At 45.7% G+C, this 21,450-nt stretch overlaps 1 protein-coding gene across 1 annotated transcript in view; it reads right to left on the bottom strand.

Annotated features, from left to right (window-relative positions):
- Window positions 1–21,450, bottom strand: part of LOC141102996 (importin-13-like) — a 64,284-nt gene that overhangs the window by 10,081 nt on the left and 32,753 nt on the right. Inside the window, 3 exon segments of the mRNA XM_073592087.1 lie at window positions 2,358–2,416; window positions 9,540–9,606; window positions 12,902–12,954. Coding sequence (XP_073448188.1) covers window positions 2,358–2,416; window positions 9,540–9,606; window positions 12,902–12,954 — 179 coding nt within the window.

Here is a 21,450-nt window from a genome sequence, read left to right as displayed (position 1 = left end):
ACATCATTCGATCAGACCACCTTCTTCCATTGCACCATGGTCCAGTTCTGATGCTCACATGCCCATTGTAGGCACATTTGGCTGTGGACATGGGTCAGCATGGGCACCCTGACCGGTCTGCGGCGACCCAGCCCCATACACAACAAACTGAGATGCTCTGCGTGTTTTGACACTTTCTATCAGAACCAGCATTCATTTTATCACCAATTTGAGCTCCAATAGCTCTTCTATTGGATCGGACTACACAGGCCAGCCTTCAATCGCCACCTTCATCAATGAGCCTTTGCTCCCCCATCACCTCCATCAATGAACCCTCCCCCTCACCTCCAACCAAGAGCCTTCCTCCTCCCCCTCCCCCATCTCCATCAATGAGCCTTCTTCCCCTCTTACCTCCATCGAGTCTTCCTCTCCCCTCCCCCACCTCCATCAACGAGCCTTCCCCCCCCCCAATGACACCTCCATCAGCTAGCCTGCCATCCCCCATCCCCCCCCACATCAACGAGCCTTCACTCCCCACCTCCATCAGAGCTTTTGCTCCCCTCATTTCCCATCAGTGAACCTTTCCGCCTCATCAATGAGCTTCCCCTCCCCTCCTTGAGCCTTTGCTCACCCCTCACCTTCATCAATGAGCCTTTGCTCCCCTGTCACCTCCATCAATGAACCCTCCCCCTCACCTCCACCAAGAGCCTTCCTCTCCCCCTCCAATGAGCCTTCTTCCTCTCTTACCTCCATCGAGCCTTCCTCTCCCCTCCCCACCTCCATCAACGAGCCTTCCCCCCCAATCCCACACCATCACCTAGCCTGCCATCCCCCATCCCCCCCCCCCCACCATTAACGGAGGCCTTCACCCCCCACCTCCATCAGAGCTTTTGCTCCCCCTTCCCCATCAGTGAACCTTTCCGCCTCCATCAATGAGATTCCCCTCCCCCTCCCATTAGCCTTTGCTCACCCCTCACCTCCATCAATGAGCATCCCCCACCTCCATCTTACGAGCCTTCACTCCCCACCTCCATCAATGAACCTTCCCCCCCCACCTCCATCAACGAGCCTTCCTCCTTTCCCTCCATCAACAAGCCTTCCCACCCCCCTACATCAACGAGTCTTCCTCCCCCCACCTTATCAACAAGCCTTCCTCCCCCCACCTTCATCAACGAGTCTTTCTCCTCCCCACCTCCATCAACGAGCCTTCCTCCCCCCACCTTTATCAACGAGTCTTCCTCCCCCCACCTTTATCAACGAGTCTTTCTCCCCCACCTTTATCAACGAGTCTTCCTCCCCCCCACCTTTATCAACGAGTCTTCCCCCCCCCACCTTTATCAACGAGTCTTCCTCCCCCCCCACCCTCCATCAACGAGCCTTCCTCCCCCACCTTTATCAACGAGGTCTTCCTCCCCCCACCTTTATCAATGAGTCTTCCTCCCCCCCACCTTTATCAACGAGTCTTCCTCCCCCACCTTTATCAACGAGTCTTCCTCCCCCCCCACCTTTATCAACGAGCCTTCCTCCCCCCCACCTTCATCAACGAGCCCCCCCCCCCTCCCAACGAACCTTCCTCTCCCCCATCCCCACCTCCATCAACGAGCCCCCCCCCCCCCCCACCACCAACAAGCCCTTCTCCCCACCTCCATCAACAAATCTTCACTCCTCATCAATGAGCATTCCCTCTCCTCCTCCATCAATGAGCTTTCTCCCCCCACCTCCACCAATGAGCTTTCTCCCCCACCTCCACCAACCTCCAATAATGAGCCTTGGCTATGATCCTCTCACCGGTTTTTCCTTCCTTGGACCACTTCTGGTCGGTCCTGACCACTGCAGACCGGGAACTTCCCACAAAGAGCTGCAGTTTTGGAGTTCCTCTGCCCAGTCCTTCTAGACATTACAATTTGGTGCTTTTCAAAGTCCCTCAAATCCTTACACTTGCCTTTTTTTACTGTTTTCAACACATTAACCTCGGGGATAACGTTCACTTGCTGTCTAATATACCCTCACCTACTTTCAGGTACCACTGTCATGAGACAATGAATGTTATTCACTTTACCTGTCAATGGTCAGAATGTTATGGCTGATCGATGTATATAATGGGGATGGGTTGCTTGATCCACTTGACGTTTTTTTAATCATAAAAAGCCATTGCAGTCTATGGCCAGCATAGCCACTCTATGGGACAGATTCATGAAATGTTTGCTACATATAAAGTTTGATTTTTCCCACAACCACCACCAAATTCCAGAAGTAATTTCTTCGATCCAGAGTGTAAAGTGAAATTGGTGGCTATGGTTATTTTTCCCCAGCTTACTCTGCATTTATTACCCAAAGCTGTCATGTATTGCATGGGACGATTGCAAGGTTACACTCACAAAGAAAGCGCAGCTGGACTTCACCGTGGTCGGCTCCGGGAACTTTAAAGAGAGGATAGCTGTGGGAAATAACGTGGAAGATATGAATACATTGAAAGAGAAAAACAAGAATGGGCAGAATGTATTCTTTACATGAAAAAGGATCAAAGAAGTCCAACCAAAACATTTAAAAGCTGAAGTTTATTCTACTTCAATTTCGCCTTCAATGGTTCCTCCTTTCCCCCCCTCATCAACATGTTAATGACCTTTTTTATATAAACCCTTTCCATTTCATTTCTCCTCAGACCGCCAGTGCACTAAAATAAAAAATTCACAATTTTGTTCTCAACGGAAGACGGTGGTTCACATTGGTGCCTTGAGGTGCGCCGGCAAGGTGTGTTAGGGTGTTAATTAAAATAATTGTCACCTCAATGCACCGTGGGTCATGTGTTAATGCATGCTGGGGTAGCACGTGGTGGGACATCACTTAAGCATTCAAGAGAAACTGAACTCAAAGCTGTATCCCAAAAAAGGCAGGCAGAGGGCGAAGGACATCACCAGTATTGCCTGTGGACTCCCTGCAGCTGATCTTTTCCCATTACTGATGTACATGCAGGCAGAGATCTTTGGGTACAGAGAGTGGCTAAGTGGTTAGCGCTCCTGCCTAGCAGCACTAGGGTCATTGGTTCGAATCCCAACGATGGCACTACCTGCCTGGGAGTTTGAATGTTCTCACTGTGCGGGTTTCATTCAGGTCCTTCGGTTTCCTACCACACTCCAAAAGACATGCTGGTAGATTAATTGGCTCCTGTCTATATTGCCCCTAGTATTAGTGTATGTATGAATGTGAGTTAGGGACCTCTGAGTGTAAGCTCCTTGAGGGCAGGGACTGATGTGAATGTACAATATACAGTATCTTGCAAAAGTGAGTATTGTGACATACTGAAGCAGAGCATGATCCCTTCAGAGACTGGACCGCAGGGCAGTATTACAACATGATAACGACCCCAAACACACCTCCAAGAGGACCACTGCTTTGCAAAAGAAGCTGAGGGTAAAGGTGATGGACTGGCTAAGTATGTCTCCAGACCTAAACCCTATTGATCATCTGTGGGACATCCTCAAATGGAAGGTGGAGGAGCACAAGGTCTCTAACATCCACCAGCTCTGTGATGTCGTCATGGAGGAGGGGAAGAGGACTCCAGTGACAACCTGTGAAGCTCTGGTGACCTCCATGCCCAAGAGAGTTAAGGCAGAGCTGGAAAATAATGGTGGCCACACAAAATATTGACACTTTGGGCCCAATTTGGACATTTTCACTTAGGGGTGTACTGACTTTTGTTGCCAGCGGTTTAGACATTAATGGCTGTGTGTTGAGTTATTTTGAGGGGACAGCAAATTTACACTGTTATACAAACTGTACACTCACTACTTTACATTGTAGACAAGTGTCATTTCTTCAGTGTTGTCACATGAAAAGATAGAAGAAAAGATTTACAAAAATGATAGGGGTCTACTCACTTTTTTTGAGATACTCTATATGTAAAGCTCTGCATAAATTGACGGCGCTATACAAGTACCTGTAATAAATAAATATATCTGCTGACCTCACTGGCAGGGTGCTTTACAGATCCAGGGCAGTCCTTGAGGGGAATCAAGTCCCTGAAGGCCCTGCAGGGTGCACCCACCATGAAGGGTGAGGATTGGGCCTACTGGCCCAGCAGAAGGACTAGTGAGTGCCTCCGATATGGTGAATAATGTGACAGACTTTCCCCAAAAAGTGTTTCCTATGTGGGAGCAATGTGGGTAGTTTTCTTTGAGGAATGACATCGTAGCAATGACTAATCCCATTATGAGCAGACTGGTATGGCCTGTGTGATGGTGTCATTGCATCTGCACATATGCGGGTGCCATTTTACCAGTTCCCAGGGTGTGAAAACACTGCGATGCAGAATGGCTCCAAGGATTAAGCAATACATCGCCACAGCCCTGCAGAGCTGCAGCAGCCTCTTACACAGGCACCAAGTTTTGGGAGAATGGTCTATTTTGAGAAGACGTGCCACACAGGTATTCTGGCTTAGGCTGATACTCCTCTCAGCTGGGTGGTCACTCCTTTAACGGGTTTCACAGATCTATTAACCCTCAGGAAGCCATGGCCTTGCACAGGCAAAGAGGTAGGTGGGAAGAGTGATGGGGTATACTCCCAAATCCCTCCATTAGGTAGGGAGGACCCTCTGCACAGGTCACCATGTAATGGCTCCCATAAAGGGTCAGATTAGATCTGAACCCCTGCCTTTTTTTTGTATTTCCACTGTCTCAGGGGCAAAATTCTTCCCTTTGTGTCATAGGAGCAGGTTTCTGGCAGCCATTTCTGGTCTGCAGGATTAGCTCTTTTCTCACTCGCTTGGTATGCAAGCAAGGGCGCTGATCTTCCCCGCCTCCCCTTTAGTGGGAGGATGAGACATTAGGAACATCCTCAAGATGAGGAAGAGGATGAAGCTGTCAAGGAACAGGGGTCCACTGTAGATGAGTCTTATGGTCTGGGGGTGTCTCAAACACAGAAGACCACAGTGGGCTTCCTTTGCAGATGGGTACATGCCAACTTGAAGTTTCTACTTCCAAAACCCACTTCTTCAAAGATCACTGTATTTGGGTTCTGATCACTGCCAAAACATCCTAAATCGTTTCCAGTGCACCTTAACTTGCAGGAAGTGATGTATGTTGATTGGCCTCCATAGTGATTCACTTATCACTAGCCCATGGAACAGGAAATCTACAAAAAATTAGGTTCTCTGGCTGTTGACCTGGCCTACTTGAACAAGATGCTGACAGTCCCAGTGGATGAGGCTCCAGATTTTAAGATGCCACAGATAAGAGGTCCTCTTTAAGGCGTTCTCTCTGGTGGGAATGACTCTGCAGCCTGCAGTGGGAGTTCGTCAAGCCCCTCAAATTTGGGTGAAGTGTATACTCCATTCCAGAAAATCAGCCCCAGGGGAGAACCATTTGTTTCTTGGTGGATGCCTTGGAAGATTCTATATGGTGGCTTTCTAGGGCAGGCACCATGTCAATCCATATGAGAAGGAGAAGTGTTCAGTGAGACTTCCCTGCAAGAAACAAATCAAGAGGCTGCCCTTTGAGGGTGAATACATTTTTAGACCATCCTTGGATGCCATCATCCAGAAGGTTACATTTGGTAAAAGCACAGAAAGTGAGGGTGACAGGTCAAAACCCAGCGACGCCTTTCAGAATCCAAGAATAATTCACCATTTGCAAAATAAAAATAATAAATGCACATCCTTTTGAAGGTAAAAAAAAAGTGCATTTATAATTTTTTTTACTCTGCAGCCTGTAATGAATTGCACCCACGAGATTGCGGGTGCAATGCCCTGCAGGCTCTTAGTTAGCTGTTTGACTGTACCTCCCGTACGGGCAGACAGTTACTGATCTACAGGAAGAATCAATGAACTATGAGAGCGCTCACCAGTGCCCTCACAGTTTATTGAGAATCACAAGCCGTCTGCTGCAATAAAAGACAATAGTTGTAATTTATTCATTCATAGGAAACTGTTAATGAATGACGCAGCTACGTAGGCAGAGCACCGCACATCCGCGCTGTTTTTGAATTGAAAGAAGATGCAGGGAGAGGATCCCCCGCCCACTGTCACAATGAGGGATTGGGTGGGTGCGGACAGGTGCTCTTTGGCAACATGTTACACCATAAATACTGGTCTAACATGTAACGATACCAACCGTGAACTTAGCCTATGTTCCAGTTAAAAAAAAACATGACTTTCAAGTCCTTCAGCTCTGGAGGCAAGTCCTCCACACCGTCATGGGATGTTCCCACCTGTGCAGGTAGGGGGACATCATGTGGCCTCCATGGCCTCCTGGGCACAGGAGGTCACAGAAGGGTCCAGGGGGTTAGAAATTGGGGACACAAAAAAATATGTAGTTTTCTTTGCAGCTCTGGAAAGGCTGATGTCCCAGGGAGTGAATGCACCCATACTGGGGGGGGGGGGGGGAGGTCTTATGGTTTCTATTTAAACCAGTCTATGGGTCCCAAGCCAAACATAAGGTCCAGAATGGGCTGGACATCTAAGGTGCCTCAACAAGTTGCTGAAGGTACAAAAAGCCACAAAGGAACCCACCCTATTGGTGCTTGTGTCACTTCATCAGGAAAACTTCCTGGCACCAGTGAATATCAAGGATGCCTACATAAACATCCCAATATTGCAGCCTCACCAACAGTTTCTGCAATTTGAACTGGAGTATCGCCACTACCAGTTGTGGTGCTATGTTTTAGCCTGTCCACAGCCCCCAGAGTGTTTACTAAGGTGTTAGCTCAAGTTTTGGGGTTGCTGGGGACATGGGGTATTCTCATTGTGGGGCACTTGGATGACCTACTTCTCAGGAAGCAATTGGTTTTGAAGCTGACGTGCAGCAGACCATACAGGTCCAAGTTGGGTACTGAAACTTTAGAAGTTGGCCTTTGTTCCAATGCATCTGTTGAAGTACTTAGGGTCAGTCCTTAACATGGCACAAGCAAAGGTGCTGCTTACACAGGGGAAATGTCAGATTCCTAAGGTTGAAGGAAAGTCCCTCAATTTGAACCTGCATAAAGGTACTGGGGAAGATGGTAGCCACCTTTGATGCTGGGGAAGATAATAGCTGCCTTCTCCTCTGTGCCCAGTTTCACTCCAGAGCTCCACAGCTTAAGTCCTTGGATCCTCCAATGCATCAGACTCCCAAGACCAGCTCAGCTCTAGAATGGTGGATATTCTTACAAAATGCTGAATGAAGGGAAATCCTTCCTTTTGATTAATTGGAAGGCCTTGAAGACAGTTGCCAGATTGTCGGGCTAGAAAGGTGTTCAGGAGAACCTCGTAGTTCAGCGGCCATCAGAGGAGCAGAAGTTCCTAATTAACATCCAAGAAATTTGGTTGATTCAGCTGGCTCTCTTACTCTGGTCTATCTACCGTTGGGGTTTTACTGTCAGGATGCAGTGGCATACATCAACCATCAAAAAGGGACAAGAAATTGCACTGCTCAGGCAGAAGTGGACCTGATCTGGTCTTGGGCAGAACTTCACATTCCGGCCACCCTCTACCATGCACCATTTCAGGTGTGGAAAACTGGCAGGTGGACTTTCTCAGACACCAGCAGCTGTATCCGAGAGAATGCACTCTTCACCAAGAGGTATTCACAGAGATTTGTCTGTGGTGGAGGATGCCAGATTCAACAACAAACCAAACAGGTTTGTCTCCAGAAACCAGGAATGCTCAAGTGTTTGTGATAGATGCCTTCATGATTTCTTGGGATCAGTTTTCCCTGATCTATGCCTTCCCCCCACTGCAGCTTTAGCAGCCTCTTGGGCAGGATAACGGTGGCCAATTCTGACAGCATCTGCTTGGCCAAAAAGAATGTGGTTTGCAGACACTGTAAACCTCTTGGCAGATGAACCATGAGGCAAACGTGTGGTTCTAACTCTAAAATGCCTAGTCTCCTCAGTACAAGAGGAAGGTGTACCACCATACATGGTAAGACTTCTTTCCTGGTGAAAGGCTCATAAGTTTTATCTCTGACGCTATGTTGTGGGGTGAATTTTGGCTTACATCCAGTCTGGTGGAGGTCTCTAGCTTGTGGTTCCATCAAGGGACAGATCTCAGCCTTGGCCATTCTGTTTCAGAGACCTAATGCATCTCATTACTTGGTAAAAGCTTTTGTACAGGGTGTCATGCCCACTAACATGACAAGCCTGGAGACTCTTGGTCTATCTTTCCCACCATTACTATGGATCGGCTAAATACCCATTTGCATTCACACTTACTGCCCCCACCATTCAAACCCATTGTCAATTACAATTCACACTGCATGATGGCAATTGTAGTTTGTTCTTTGGGCTCTGGACAGAAACAGAAAGTGACGCTGGTGCTGTACAAATACTGCTTACAGGCACACGGGCATAGCTGTGGTTTCTGAAAGCGATGATCGCACGGATGTCAGCTTAAAAGTGATATTAAAGCTTTGGATTTTTTTATTACATGTTTAGATTAAAATAACAAACATGTTATACTTACCTGCTCTGTGTAAAGGTTTTGCACAGAGCAGGCACGATCCTCCTCTTCTCGGGTCCCACGCCGGTGCTCCTGGCTCCTCCTTCCTGCCGAGTGCCCCCACAGCAAGAAGCTTGCTATGGGGGCACCCAAGCAGGCTCCCTCCCGAGCTGCTGCTCTGCGTGTCCATTCACACACAGGGCCGTGGCTTGGCCCCGCTCCTATCTCTCCTTATTGGCTCACTGGCTGTGATTAACAGTAGCAGGAGCCAATGGCTCCTATTGCTGTCTCAGCCAATGAGGAGAAGGAGTCCTCGGAGAGCAGGGGCTCTCATGCACAGCGCTGGAGGAAGATCAGGCTCAGGTATGTATTGGAGGGGGCTGCTGCAGAGAGAAGGTTTTTTATCTTCAATGCATGAAGGTAAAAAACCTTGAGCCTGTCAGGGCTGGGCTAAACCCTTCCTTCTCTGAGCTGTCCGCTCAGCTGTCGGCTAATTGTCAGCTCCTATCTCTACCTCCAAATAGAAAAATAACTGGAATGGATAGTCAGCCAAGCCAGAAGTCAGGGATAAATGTAGTGGAACAGAACAGCATGCAGGATCTGGAGCTAGAAGGGATGTCAGCAAAGCAAGTCTTTAACAGGATCACAGGAGTTTCTGTGATGTTGACCAAAGCGAAGGCAGAGAACCTCTGGACTGGACGGCTTAAGTAGGCAGGACTGACGAGCAGGATATCATCAACAGCTGAGTAACTGTGGAGAGATAGGTAGGAGCTGGCAATTAGCCGACAGCTGAGCGGCCAGCTCAGAGAAGGAAGGGCTGAGCCCAGCCCTCACAGAGCCTTTAGAACAGTGGTTCTCAACTCCAGTCCTCGGGACCCACCAACAGGCCAGATTTTAAGTATTACCTTGGGGAGTTGCAGACTAGAATACTGCAATCACTGAGCAGCAAGTGATATCACCTGTGATGTATTTCAGTTATCTTGCAAACCTGGCCTGTTGGTGGGTCCTGAGGACTGGAGTTGAGAACCACTGCTTTAGAACCACTTTAAACGGATCCTCATTATATTAAAGCTACAAAATAAGGTTCACATCCCTTCAGCATCTTTAAACAAAGAAGGCTCATTGCTGAATAGTATGAACTATTACCCACCACACTGGAACACGGCCTTTACATCCAGCTCAGCGGACAGGAAGAGGCATGGTTTGCGCTTCAAGGCCTGTAAAGTGCAACAGACAAAGACATAAACACACTTTTCACACAGTCTCAGGCATCACCCTTCATTAACTTACCTGTCCTGAGGGCAGCGCGGCTGCCGGATTCTTGACAGAGGATGACAAAATGGGGAGACCCGTCTTCAGTGCTCCTCAGAACATTTAGTAACCATCAGTAATAAACCAGAGGAGAGCGGCATCTCCTGAACACAACCATGCACCTTTTTATGAGCTGAACTAAAGCAGGATGTACCAATGACATAATTGCACACAACGTGGCTACCTTAGATGACTAGGCATTGGCCCTACTACCTGGCACACGGAAGAAATTCATGTTTCTGGCCATATCATTAAAGCTATACACAAATCATCGCTACATTATAAAACAATGTTGTGTTTGTGCTCGCATTTTACTCCAAGCATGACCTTTTTCTCCATTCTGAACGGAGTTGGGAAGGAACCAAATCCACCACCAGCCCTTCACAACCATCTGACACCATGAATGAGAACAATCCCTTCTCTTCCACAATGGCTATGCCAGGCAAAAGGGTTCTAATACATCATTTCCATGTCCTCTAGCAAGCTCAGGCCAGTGACAACAGTAACTCGAATAAGAACTTAGATCTGGCCTGTCACAGCCTAACTGGGGAATGGGGGGGTCATCTCTTTTTCAGGGCCCCTTAGGCATGACAACCCAGAGGGAGCCTGAATCCTGCCCAACTCCATACAAAATGTGCTTACTCCTAAAGAGAACCAGTTGTGATTGGCCATTGTTAAGAATCTGATTTACTGGTCTTATATTATTAGACAGTTGCAGGCTTAGTTATGAAAGGCTTACATTTTCGTCCTTACACTTCAGGGGGTCAGAGGTCACCTGAACCCTGACAGTCATTTCTACTATCTGACCTCACACACTGTACACTCAGGAGCTGGGAGGTGTTTGAGGTCAGGCAGCCGACAATTCAGCAAATGTTGCAGGAAAATGATGAAGTTTGGAGATAGCAATCTTGTATAAGTAAGCCTGAAAACATTAAAACTGAATACTGAATTACACACAGGTGGACCCTAATTAGGTGACATCTGAAGGCAATTGGTTCCACTAGATTTCAGTGAAGGGGGCTGAATACAAATGCCCCCCCCCCCCCACACTTTTCACATATTTATTTGTAAAAAAAAATGTAGAAAACCATTTATCATTTTCCTTCCACTTCACAATTAAGTACCACTTTGTGTTGGTCTATCACATAAAATCCCAATAAATACATTTATGTTTTTGGTTGTAACATGACAAAATGTGGGAAGTTTCAAGGGGTATAAATACTTTAAGGCACTGTAAATGTAATAAGATTAATAATAATAATAGTGTGTGAATGTGGGGGGGGGGGATGGACATTAGAGTGTAAGCTCCTCTGGTACATAGACTAATGTGACTGGCTCAGTGTTCTCTGTACAGCACTGTGGAATATGTCAGAGCTATAATGATGTATAGTAATAATAATGTGTGACTGTGGGGGGGAAATTAGACTGTAAGCTCCTCTAGTGCTGATTGTAAGGGGAGTGGCTCAGTGATCTCTGTAGAGCACTGCGGAATATGTCAGAGTTATATATAATATATATAAAAAATATATATAAAAAAAATAACATCAGCATTCATTGAACAGTAGAGATGTAGACAAGCAGCGTGACTCAAGGACATTGTATGAAGTGACATTCAGAAGGAGCCACCACTGCTAGGATACATTTCTTTTTTTCCTTCTAAGCGAGCGCTAGTAGGCATTCATCCTGTCCAAAAGTGATCACCATTTCGGAGCCTGTATCTGAGGGGTGGCGATGTTAATTGAGCAGGATTTGCAGATTGTGGGCATTAATCATCATCATGCATTAACTCTCATAACCATACTGAAAACAAAGAAGCACTAGTACCGAAGTAAGCCGTGAACTGTTCCATTTTTTAACCATATTAGTAAACCATTAACATAAAGGGTCAAAAAATAAATAAAATGCTTACTTTTCACTTGTTCTTGCCCCTTTATACTGGTTATATTTTGAAAGCATAGTATACAACAATGTGACCCTTTCAATATCAGGACTAAATAATTTCGGTCTGGTCTTAACCAATCTTGCCTCTCGTTTTAGAAAACATTTATAATCCCTGACCCAGCTGACTGGCCATTGAATTTCCAGTTACGTTATAATGACTACACATCCTAAAGAGAAATCATTTAAAGGACTTCAACAATCATTCCAGCCAAACGTGACTCTTTGGTTGTAGGTGGAATGCGATCGAGAGACCCACTGGCTTCCTAAATCTCTTGGGAGACACCAATGGTGTGATCTCAACTAAGTTGGGGGTGCCCGTTCCCAACAGTTTTAGGTCCGTCCGGTATCTGCAAGAGAGACCAGACCTGAACTTTTAATGCCAAAATCTCCATCACACTTCCTGGCTTCCCATGTGCCTAAGAATTTTAGGTGTTGCCAGTCACCTCGAGGTGTTCCCAATCCTTCTGGTGCATTCTCTAGAACATAAGTGCTTCCAACCCAATGGTAGTGTGGGAGCCCCATATAATTGGTCACAGCAGGTTTGTAGATCCGGGAAAAATCAGCTCACTCTCACGGACAGAGTCCCCAATAAGGAAACAGTGAAAATGAAACCTTCCAGCACATATTGAAAAATAAAACCTTTTTGGGTGACCCTTAAAGTCCTCCTCCTTTTTTCCTCACAGCACTTTGTCAGTTCTTACCAGATGCATAAGAGGACCTAATTTCCACAAACACTTCTACCACTACGCGCTGAGTATACATGGCCCACTCTGTATAACATATGTAATGCATAGCAACTGAAATAAGACAGAGAATGCAATTCTGAAAGGAGGACAAACAATGAGATGAGGGGCGTCCATCTTCATAAACTAGAAGAAGGTCAAGTCAAAATGATCCTAGCTGCCCCATTTGTGTTACAGTAGCTGGAAAGAAAATTTGTGGTTAAACCTTGGTTTGAAAGCAATAGCCTACATTTAGGAGGTGGCTAATAAGCCTTGTCCCTAAATATCCCCCCCCCCATGAAGTGATCCCGTCCTCTAGGGCCACACAGACCCATCAACTTTGTAAATTTGCTTCCCGAGAGGCCATCTCAAAGAAAGATCTGGTGCAAAACTTGATGGAGAAAAGCTACATAACTGAAAGAAAATCATAGCAAGAAACGGGGAGAGAACAGAAAGATAAATTGAATCAAATAAGGAAGAAAGAAATCGAAAAGAGGAAGAGAGAGAGAAAGAAAAGTGAATGAAACTCAAAACACACCTGTGCCAGGAGTTGCATAAATGAATCAACAATATCAGGATGGTTCCTGGGTCCTAAAAATATAATAAAGATGTAACTTAAGAGAAAAAATTATACAAACAGCAACTTAATATCATATAAGTCATGTGATACAGAAAAGAGATCACAGGGGGAGGTGGGGGGGGGGGGAGGAGGAGGAGGAGGGGAAAGGTGCCGGGCAAGAGGAGGGATGGGAGGAAGGAGGTGAGGAAAGAAGACATGATCAACTCGAAACTGGTCAAAGAAACAAAATCATGAGACTTGAAGAACCCAAAAAACAGAACGAACAAATCAAAAAGAAAAGATGCTTTTGACCCTGACCATCCCGCACAATCAGACATCAGAGATGGAATGCGGTAGAAGGACGACAGAGCCAGTTTTACAGTGCTTGTTCCCACGGAGGCCTTAGCGGCCCTGAATGTTTGGAATAAGCTGCAGACCCTTGAGATGGCTGACCACCTTACCATCTGGCTTTCTTTGGTATGAAAACCTTTCATTCTTTAAGCACAATACAGCGGACTAAATTGATCAGAATGTCTAAGGAAGGATTTGTCTCATGGCCTGTATTGTCCATATAAACCAATAGTGCTCTCTATGGTTGGGCAACAAATGAACAGACTCACTTGTGGTTCCCCCTTTTCCTGTCTTACTGCTCACTATTAGAGGGGACATTATAACAATGGAGGAAGGGAGGATTGGATGGTTCCTTCATAGCAGCCATACAAATATTTTTTTAAGAGCGGTAGTTAAGTCCGCTTTTCCACTTTTACCTACAGATAAGCCTGTATTAGGTAATAACACTCGTCTGCTATGATGAAACGCTTTCGGTGGGGCCAACGGAGGTGATGCTATCACCTAAACCGAGACCTGGAAGTGGGCTGTTGCCAAACGCAAGCAGAGGATCGTTTACTTCAGCAATATATGAGAACTCTTGTTTTGCCCTTTAATCTGTATTTTTAATCTATTTTAAATAAATTGGAGGACTTTATTTACTACACTATGAGAGTTTTTTTCTACTCGTGTGGACATCTTTGGAACGAGATGTGTGGGGGAGTTTCTTTTGGAGATCCAGGGATATCCCGACATTGATGACATTAAGAGCGTGTTTACCCATCCTTTTATTGGTGGTCATATTTTCTTGCAAAGTGGATCCCCCTACACTTGTGGTGTTCTCGTTGAAACAGTTCTTGCTTTTTTTTTTTTTTCGGCTGGTGGAATGACCCTCTGAAAGGATTCATTACTCTTAGCTCAAGAGCAACACTGATATATGCACTTTCTTTGGTGGACTATTTACATACTTTTTTGGGGGACTTTTGACGTCATTGCAGCCTGGCCATTCAAACAACCCGACACTGAAGGAAGACCAGGTAAAGACGGAAGCCCTGCCGGTGGTGACAGCGCACCTCTGGAGGGATCGGCTTTACAAGTAAATCTGTCATAATGTTCTAGTATGCACATTATGACATTAACCTGCAGGGCGACCATTTTTTTTTTCTTTTTGAAGAGAGCTTTACTAGCTCTTGAATTTTTGCAATGATATAGCAAACTTGGCTGAAAAGACACTGCAAGTGTCAAAAGGTCTAGGCGTCCAGACAACACTTGAACTAGCCAACAAGGTTTTAGGGATCTCAAGAGTTGTCCCCTTGAAGTACATCACAGGGCACAGAAGAGTTTATATTCATCTGGGTTATCCTTCACCTTCAGGCGATTGGACAATGGCCAAAAAATGTATGAATCCCTGCCCAGGCATAATCCCTCCCAGCTCAAATAAGGCAGGCCATACACGGAGTGAATTTCCCGTGGTTGCAGGAAAGAGGTTCACTCGATTCCCCCCTATGTTGACAAGAGAATCCCTCTCGCGGAGCCATTGTATTCCCACAGCTACTAGTAATAATCGTATGTAAAATCCAGCAGGCTGGTTATACCCAAGTTAATCAATCGATCAATTTGGTACATTCAGCCTGCCCCATACATGTTTTGAATCTTAGCCGGTTCCTGCTGAACCATCTATGGCCGACCTAAGTCCCAGTTTTGTAGCAGGCAATGAGAACACACATAAGAGTGGAGGAATTTGAGTTCTCTGATGTACTCCATGAAAATGATTTTACAGCATTTTATCCCAATTATGAGCATCACAGGATACAAAGGACTTAAATATTCATGACTACTTGGAATGTCGCAAAGTACTAAACATGAGGGGTGGGCAACAAGGCCAACATGCCAAAAACAAAAAAACAGAACAGAGGGGACCCCCCCCCCCCCAAAACAAAAAAAGTTGAGTAGAGCTTCATAAACGTATGAAGAGAAGACCAGGTAGCAGCCTTACAGACTTGAACAAACAGAAGCTTGATGATGAATAGCCCCGAAAGGACAGACACTCCCGGGGGAATGGGCCTCGACTGGAAAAGGAAGAACCTTGGCCTTATAGCATAGGCCTGAGAAATGAGCTGACAAATGCCTATAGTAATAACTCAGGTGGAACAAATTGGCAATCAGACTGTCGAAATGAAGCTGTGGACTTTAGATAAACTCTAACATTTCAAACACCCAAAGAGTGAAGAACCTTTTCTTTAGAAGGCTTAGGATTCAGAAAAAAAAAAAGTGGCAACACAATCTTCTGAATGACAAACGAAAGATAAGTGCTGCTTCTGTGAACCTTGCAGGTTAAAGCATGACAACAAAAAACGTCTTTAAACAAGTCCCATCAAAGTGATAATATTCTTCAAAGAAAAACTCCTTTCACCGTGCTCAAAAGAAAACGCCTTTCATATTTCTCTCCATATGGTGCTCCACCAACACGTGTGTAAGAAATGCACACTCACCAGATATCAATATAGAACACGCCTGATAATCATAATTGAGCCTTTGTTCTATCCCGCAATTCTTATTAAAGCAGAATTCCACCCAAAAATTGAACTTTCTGCTTTAAGTGTTGGTGACCCCCTGACATTTGTTGGGGGGGGGGGGGGAGGAGCGGGTACCCTGTTTTTACAGGCACCCACCTCCCACTTCCCCCCTGGCACCGGAAGGAAGATCACCTCTCCCCCCTCCCTCCCTGCAATCTTCTCGGACACATCACAGGTCCCAGAAGATTGCCCGGCCAAGCACAGCACGCAGTGCAGCTTGCGCATGCGCAGTGCGTGCTCGGCTGTGGCTTCATCATGTTGGAATACTGCCCTGCGGCCCAGTCTCTGAAGGGAGGGGATCATGCTCTTCTTCAGTATGTCACAGTACATGTTGGCATTCATGGTTGCCTCAATGATCTGTAGCCCCCAGTGCCGGCAGCACTCATGCAGCCCCAGACCATGACACTCCCACCACCATGCTTGACTGTAGACAAGACACACTTGTCTTTGTACTCCTCACCTGGTACATGCTTGACACCATCTGAACCAAATGATTTTATCTTGGTCTCATTAGACCACATGACATGGTTCCAGTAATCCATGTCCTTAGTCTGCTTGTCTTCAGAAAACTGTTTGCAGGCTTTCATGTGCATCATCTTTAGAAGAGGCTTCCTTCTGGGATGACAGCCATGCAGACCAATTTGATGCAGTGTGCGGCGTATGGTCTGAGCACTGACAGGCTGACCCCCCACCCCTTCAACCTCTTCAGCAATGCTGACAGCACTCAAACGTCTATTTCCCAAAGACAACCTCTGGATATGACGCTGAGCAGGTGACCTCAACTTCTTTGGTGGACCATGGCGAGGCCTGTTCTGAGTGGAACCTGTCCTGTTATATCGCTGTATGGTCTTGGCCACCGTGCTGCAGCTCAGTTTCAGGGTCTTGGCAATCTTCTTATAGCCTAGGCCATCTTTATGTAGAGCAACAATTCTTTTTTTCAGATCCTCAGAGAGTTCTTTGCCATGAGTTGCCATGTTGAACTTCCAGTGACCAGTGTGAGAGAATGAGAGCGATAACACCAAATTTAACACACCTGCTCCCCATTCACACCTGAGACCTTGTAACACTAACGAGTCACATGACACCGGGGAGAAAAAATGGCTAATTGGGCCCAATTTGGACATTTTCACTTAGGGGTGTGTTCAATTTTGTTGCCAGCGGTTTAAACATTAATGGGTGTGTGTTGAGTTATTTTGAGGGAAGAGAAAATTTACACTATTATACAAGCTGTACACTCACTACTTTACATTGTAGCAAAGTGTCATTTCTTCAGTGTTGTCACATGAAAAGATAGAATAAAATATTTACAAAAATGTGAGGGGTGTACTCACTTTTATGAGATACTGTAAGTAATTTGCAGTAAAAACAGCTAAATGCGCAGTTACATGAATGGTGCTACAGTTAGCGCCAACATAAACTGCCATGTGTTGTGTCTCTGGCCAGCGTGTGTTCTAGCAGCCGGAAGTATAGTTGAGGAAGAACCGGAAGTGATGTCAACTATGGCAAGTGCGCGGCCTCAACGCATTTTGCGGAAATGGCGTCAACAGGAAGCTCACCTCACAATCTCCTGATTCAGTTAGGAAGAGGAAAGGGGCCTCAACATCACCTTATCCCAAAAAAAGAAAAAAAAAGGAAATGTTTCTTGAAGAAAAGAACAGCCAACTCTGCTAACCAAGGTAATGGCAACCAAAAAGACAACCTTGGGAATAAGGAGCGATGAGGTAATTTCTCAGAGAAGTTCAAAGGGAGCAGTCTGCAAAACAGACAAGACCAAGTCAAAGCATATTTATGGCCATAATGCAAAATCATATATTCATTGCCATGTTGTACATTAATTATGGCTAGCCTACTTTAATTAATCTGAACAATCCTGAAATTTGTACACATTCTTTCTGAAGATACCATACATTTACTTTCTTGAATCCTGTGACAAGTATTTACTACACCCTGTAAGTAAGTACTGCTGTGTCACACGTCATAGAGCCTGCCTTCTGAACTACAGGAGGTGCGGAGATGAGAATTTTCAGAAGGCAGGGTCAGTATAGGAATCACTGCTTAAAGGCAGCAAGGTACCATGAGATATATAGTCCTTCGAATTTGTAAGTAAACAGCAGAGAAAGCATGCTGGGAATCTGGCCAGCAGACAGGCTGCACTCGCAACATGAAAAAGGAGAATTTTCAAGTAAGCTTATACTGGATTGTCAATAGTAACCATAAAATGATGATGCCGTGACCATAGAGCTCCTTTAAAAAGGTCCCATAGTGACAAGGGGAGCTGCACAGGCAGAAAAATTCATGCGATACCCAGAACAAAGGCTGTAACCCAGGAACGAGTTGCAACAGGTCTCTGAAACAGACTGGCCAAGGCTGAGATCTGCTCCTTGATGGTATTTGGAAAACAAGACATCTCCACAGCAGAGAAGGCCAAATTGCACCTCACAACATAGTGTGGGAGATTAAACTTACAAGCCTACACCAGGCAGTTGCACACCTCCCTAGAGGTCCAGGTTGACCTTTTAGCCTTGAAGAAGTTAGAGATTACAGAGTCAGGAACTTCACTATTAATCAGGACTTGGGCTTCAGTACCAAAAAACAGGATGGAAGATCAGACCCTGCAACATCAAATCTGATTGATCTGGAAGAGTCCACAGCTCATCTGCCAAAAAGAAGCTGCAGTGGAGGGAAGGCATAAATCAGGGAAAACTGATTCCAAAGAGTCATCAGGGCATCTACCGCAAGGCTCGAGGATACCTTGTTTAGGGACACAAACCTGTTCAATTTGTTGTTGAATCTGGATGCCAAGAGATCCACATCCTGCATCTCCCACCAAGCTCCTGAAGTTCTCCCGCCAATTTTGCATGCCAGGAATGCACACAGCGGAGGACAGACTGTTCAGATCCGCTTCTTCTTGAGCTGACTTATTGTCACTCCTTGATGGTTGATGTATGCCACAGTTGTGGCACTGTCCAACTGCATCCTGACAGGTAGACCCTGAAGACAGACAGATCATTGTAGGAGGGCCAGCTGAATTGGTCAAAGTTCTAGGGTGTTGATCAATAAGTTCGCTCCCCTGATGACCATGCTACATGAATCAAGAGGTTCTCAAGAACTCCTCCCCCATCTGATAGGCTAGCATCAGTAATCAAGACCTTCCAATTCATTAGAAAGATTTCCCTGGACTTTTTACATTTGTTCCATGCCAAAAATATATTGAGCTGAAGAGCTCTGGTTTGAAACTGGGTATAGGAGATGGCATCTAAAGCAGCTACCCTCTTCCCCAGTACCTTCATGCATGTTCAAATCAAAGGAGTTTCCAACAACCTCGGAGAGGTGACCATAAGAGATTGGCAAAAACTCACTGCCGCCACCGCAAGGTGCAGAACCACTCACACCTGAGAGGAGGACACCTTAAAGAGGTCCTCTAATCTCTTATCCATGGCGTCTTTAAAGACCATCCACCAGGACTGTCATGGTTATTCAAGTAGGAAATTATCCAATTTCTTGTAGAATTCCTCCTCCATGGGATACTGGTGAGCCCAAGCCACATACATACTTCTTGTAACGCTGGAAAGGATTTTTTGGTGGCCACCAGGACCCAAAACCAGTGACTTTAGCAGGAGAGGAGTCTGGCAGCAATAACTTCAGATTAGTGCGCAACAAATCTGCCAGAAAGCTCACTGTGGTCTTTGGTGGCCGAGACCGCTCCGTACACTGAGATTACACCTGGGAGGAGTCGTCTGGAGAGAATTCCCGATCCTCGATGGCTTCCTCCTCCCGCAGAAAAGGAGTACAAGAGCACCCACATTTGCATCCCAGGCATTCCAAGCCACTGAGAGCCCCTGAGAGCTGATATTGAGCACCAAAATTGACTGCAGAAAATTCCTCTCTTAACATACACAAAAGAAGAGGATTGTGCCACAGAGACAGTGAAATACCAGATAAGGGCAGGAATTCAGAACCAATCTGACACTTAGGGAAAACCATTGCAGAGAGAACTGTGCAGGGGCCTCCCTACCCAAAAGAAGGATTTGGAAGCTCACCTCTAACCCATCACAGATGTAAGGAACTCGCTAGAATTTACGGGAACAGGGTCCATGAGAGAGATCTTCAGTGTGACCCCACAGGGAGGTACATCCATCATCACCTAAGGACACTAGCTAAAAAAAAAAAAAAATGAAGCTTTGTTGAGCTGGGAAGGGTTATGTCTGAGGGGGATTTCTGCCTTATTTTGGCCAAACATGAATATCTCAGTCCACTGTGTTGTGTAACATACGATTAAGAACAAACAGTTTCATTTAACTTATTTGCTATAATACCGTTTATGAACTATGATCTGTATACTATTTCTCTCTCCCTTGGCACCTGTGGATGATTTTAATTTACCCGATTAGTAAGGGCTTACACTTGCTTCGACTTCAACACACATTAACGGCTAGTTTACACTTGCTTCAAAACAAGGCTTCGGACACGCTTTGTTAAAGCTCTCTGAACGCCAGTAAAAGCTCCTGACACTAAATAAAATGGTTATCTTACAGCCCTTTTACACCTTGCTTTTGATTCGCTTCAAAAATTATACCCCATGTCGCTTTAGTTGTGCTTCAATGCCTCTTCAAAGCCCCCATAGAAGTCTATAGCAAAGCTCATTTGAAGCCTCACCAAAGCCCCGCCAAAGGCTCATCCAAGCCCCGCCAAAGGCTCATCGAAGCCCCGCCAAAGACTCATCAAAGCCCCACCAAAGACTCATCGAAGCCCCACCAAAGACTCATCGAAGCCCCAAAGACTCATCCAAGCCCCACCAAAGGCTCATTGAAGCTCCACCAAAGGCTCATTGAAGCTCCACCAAAGCCCCACCGAAGCCTCATCGAAGCACCAAGCAAAAGGACGGTAAGCTAGCCATTTTATTTAGTGACAGGAGCTTTGACTGGCGTTCAGACAGCTTTAACAAAGTGTGTCCGAAGCCTTGTTTTGAAGCAAGTGTAAACAAGCCCTAAATGAAATTTAGGCTGAAGAGAAAGCAGTGTGGCAGCCAACCTTGGGTGATAATTGAAAAGAAAAAAAGGTACATGCACCCAAGTGAAATACAACTAAAAAGACAAGTGGACCCTAGATCCTACAAACAACCAGCACTGACCTGCTTACATGGGACAGCATAGGTGTGTGCACAGCCTATTGCATAGGGTGTGCCACACCCAAAGCTCAAATACACACACACACAATTATATATATATATATATACATACACACACACACATACATACATACACGTGTGTATGTATGTATAAACATCGGCTTATTGATCTCCCTGCCGCCACAGGGCAAGAGAAGGCAGAAGCCCTCCTGTTATGGCAGAGCCGGTCAGTAGAGCGGTGGACGGTGTCAGTAGAGCAGTGGACGGTGTCAGTAGGACAGAGGCTGGTGTCAGTAGGGCAGTGGACGGTGTCACTAGTTTTTTATTTTTATTTTATTTATTTTTTTAATAGTTTTTTGCCATTTTAATTTTTTAACAGCACTTTGTTGAAATATCAGGGGTCTAAACAGATCCCCTATGTCTCACTTTCATTACGAATGAACACACTGAGGGATTGGCACCAAAAAGGAAAGGGCTTGTAAATTATATATTGGTGG

Source organism: Aquarana catesbeiana, linkage group LG07, assembly GCF_042186555.1.
Source record: "Aquarana catesbeiana isolate 2022-GZ linkage group LG07, ASM4218655v1, whole genome shotgun sequence".
NCBI lineage: Eukaryota > Metazoa > Chordata > Amphibia > Anura > Ranidae > Aquarana > Aquarana catesbeiana.
This window is presented reverse-complemented; position numbering and strand designations above follow the sequence as displayed.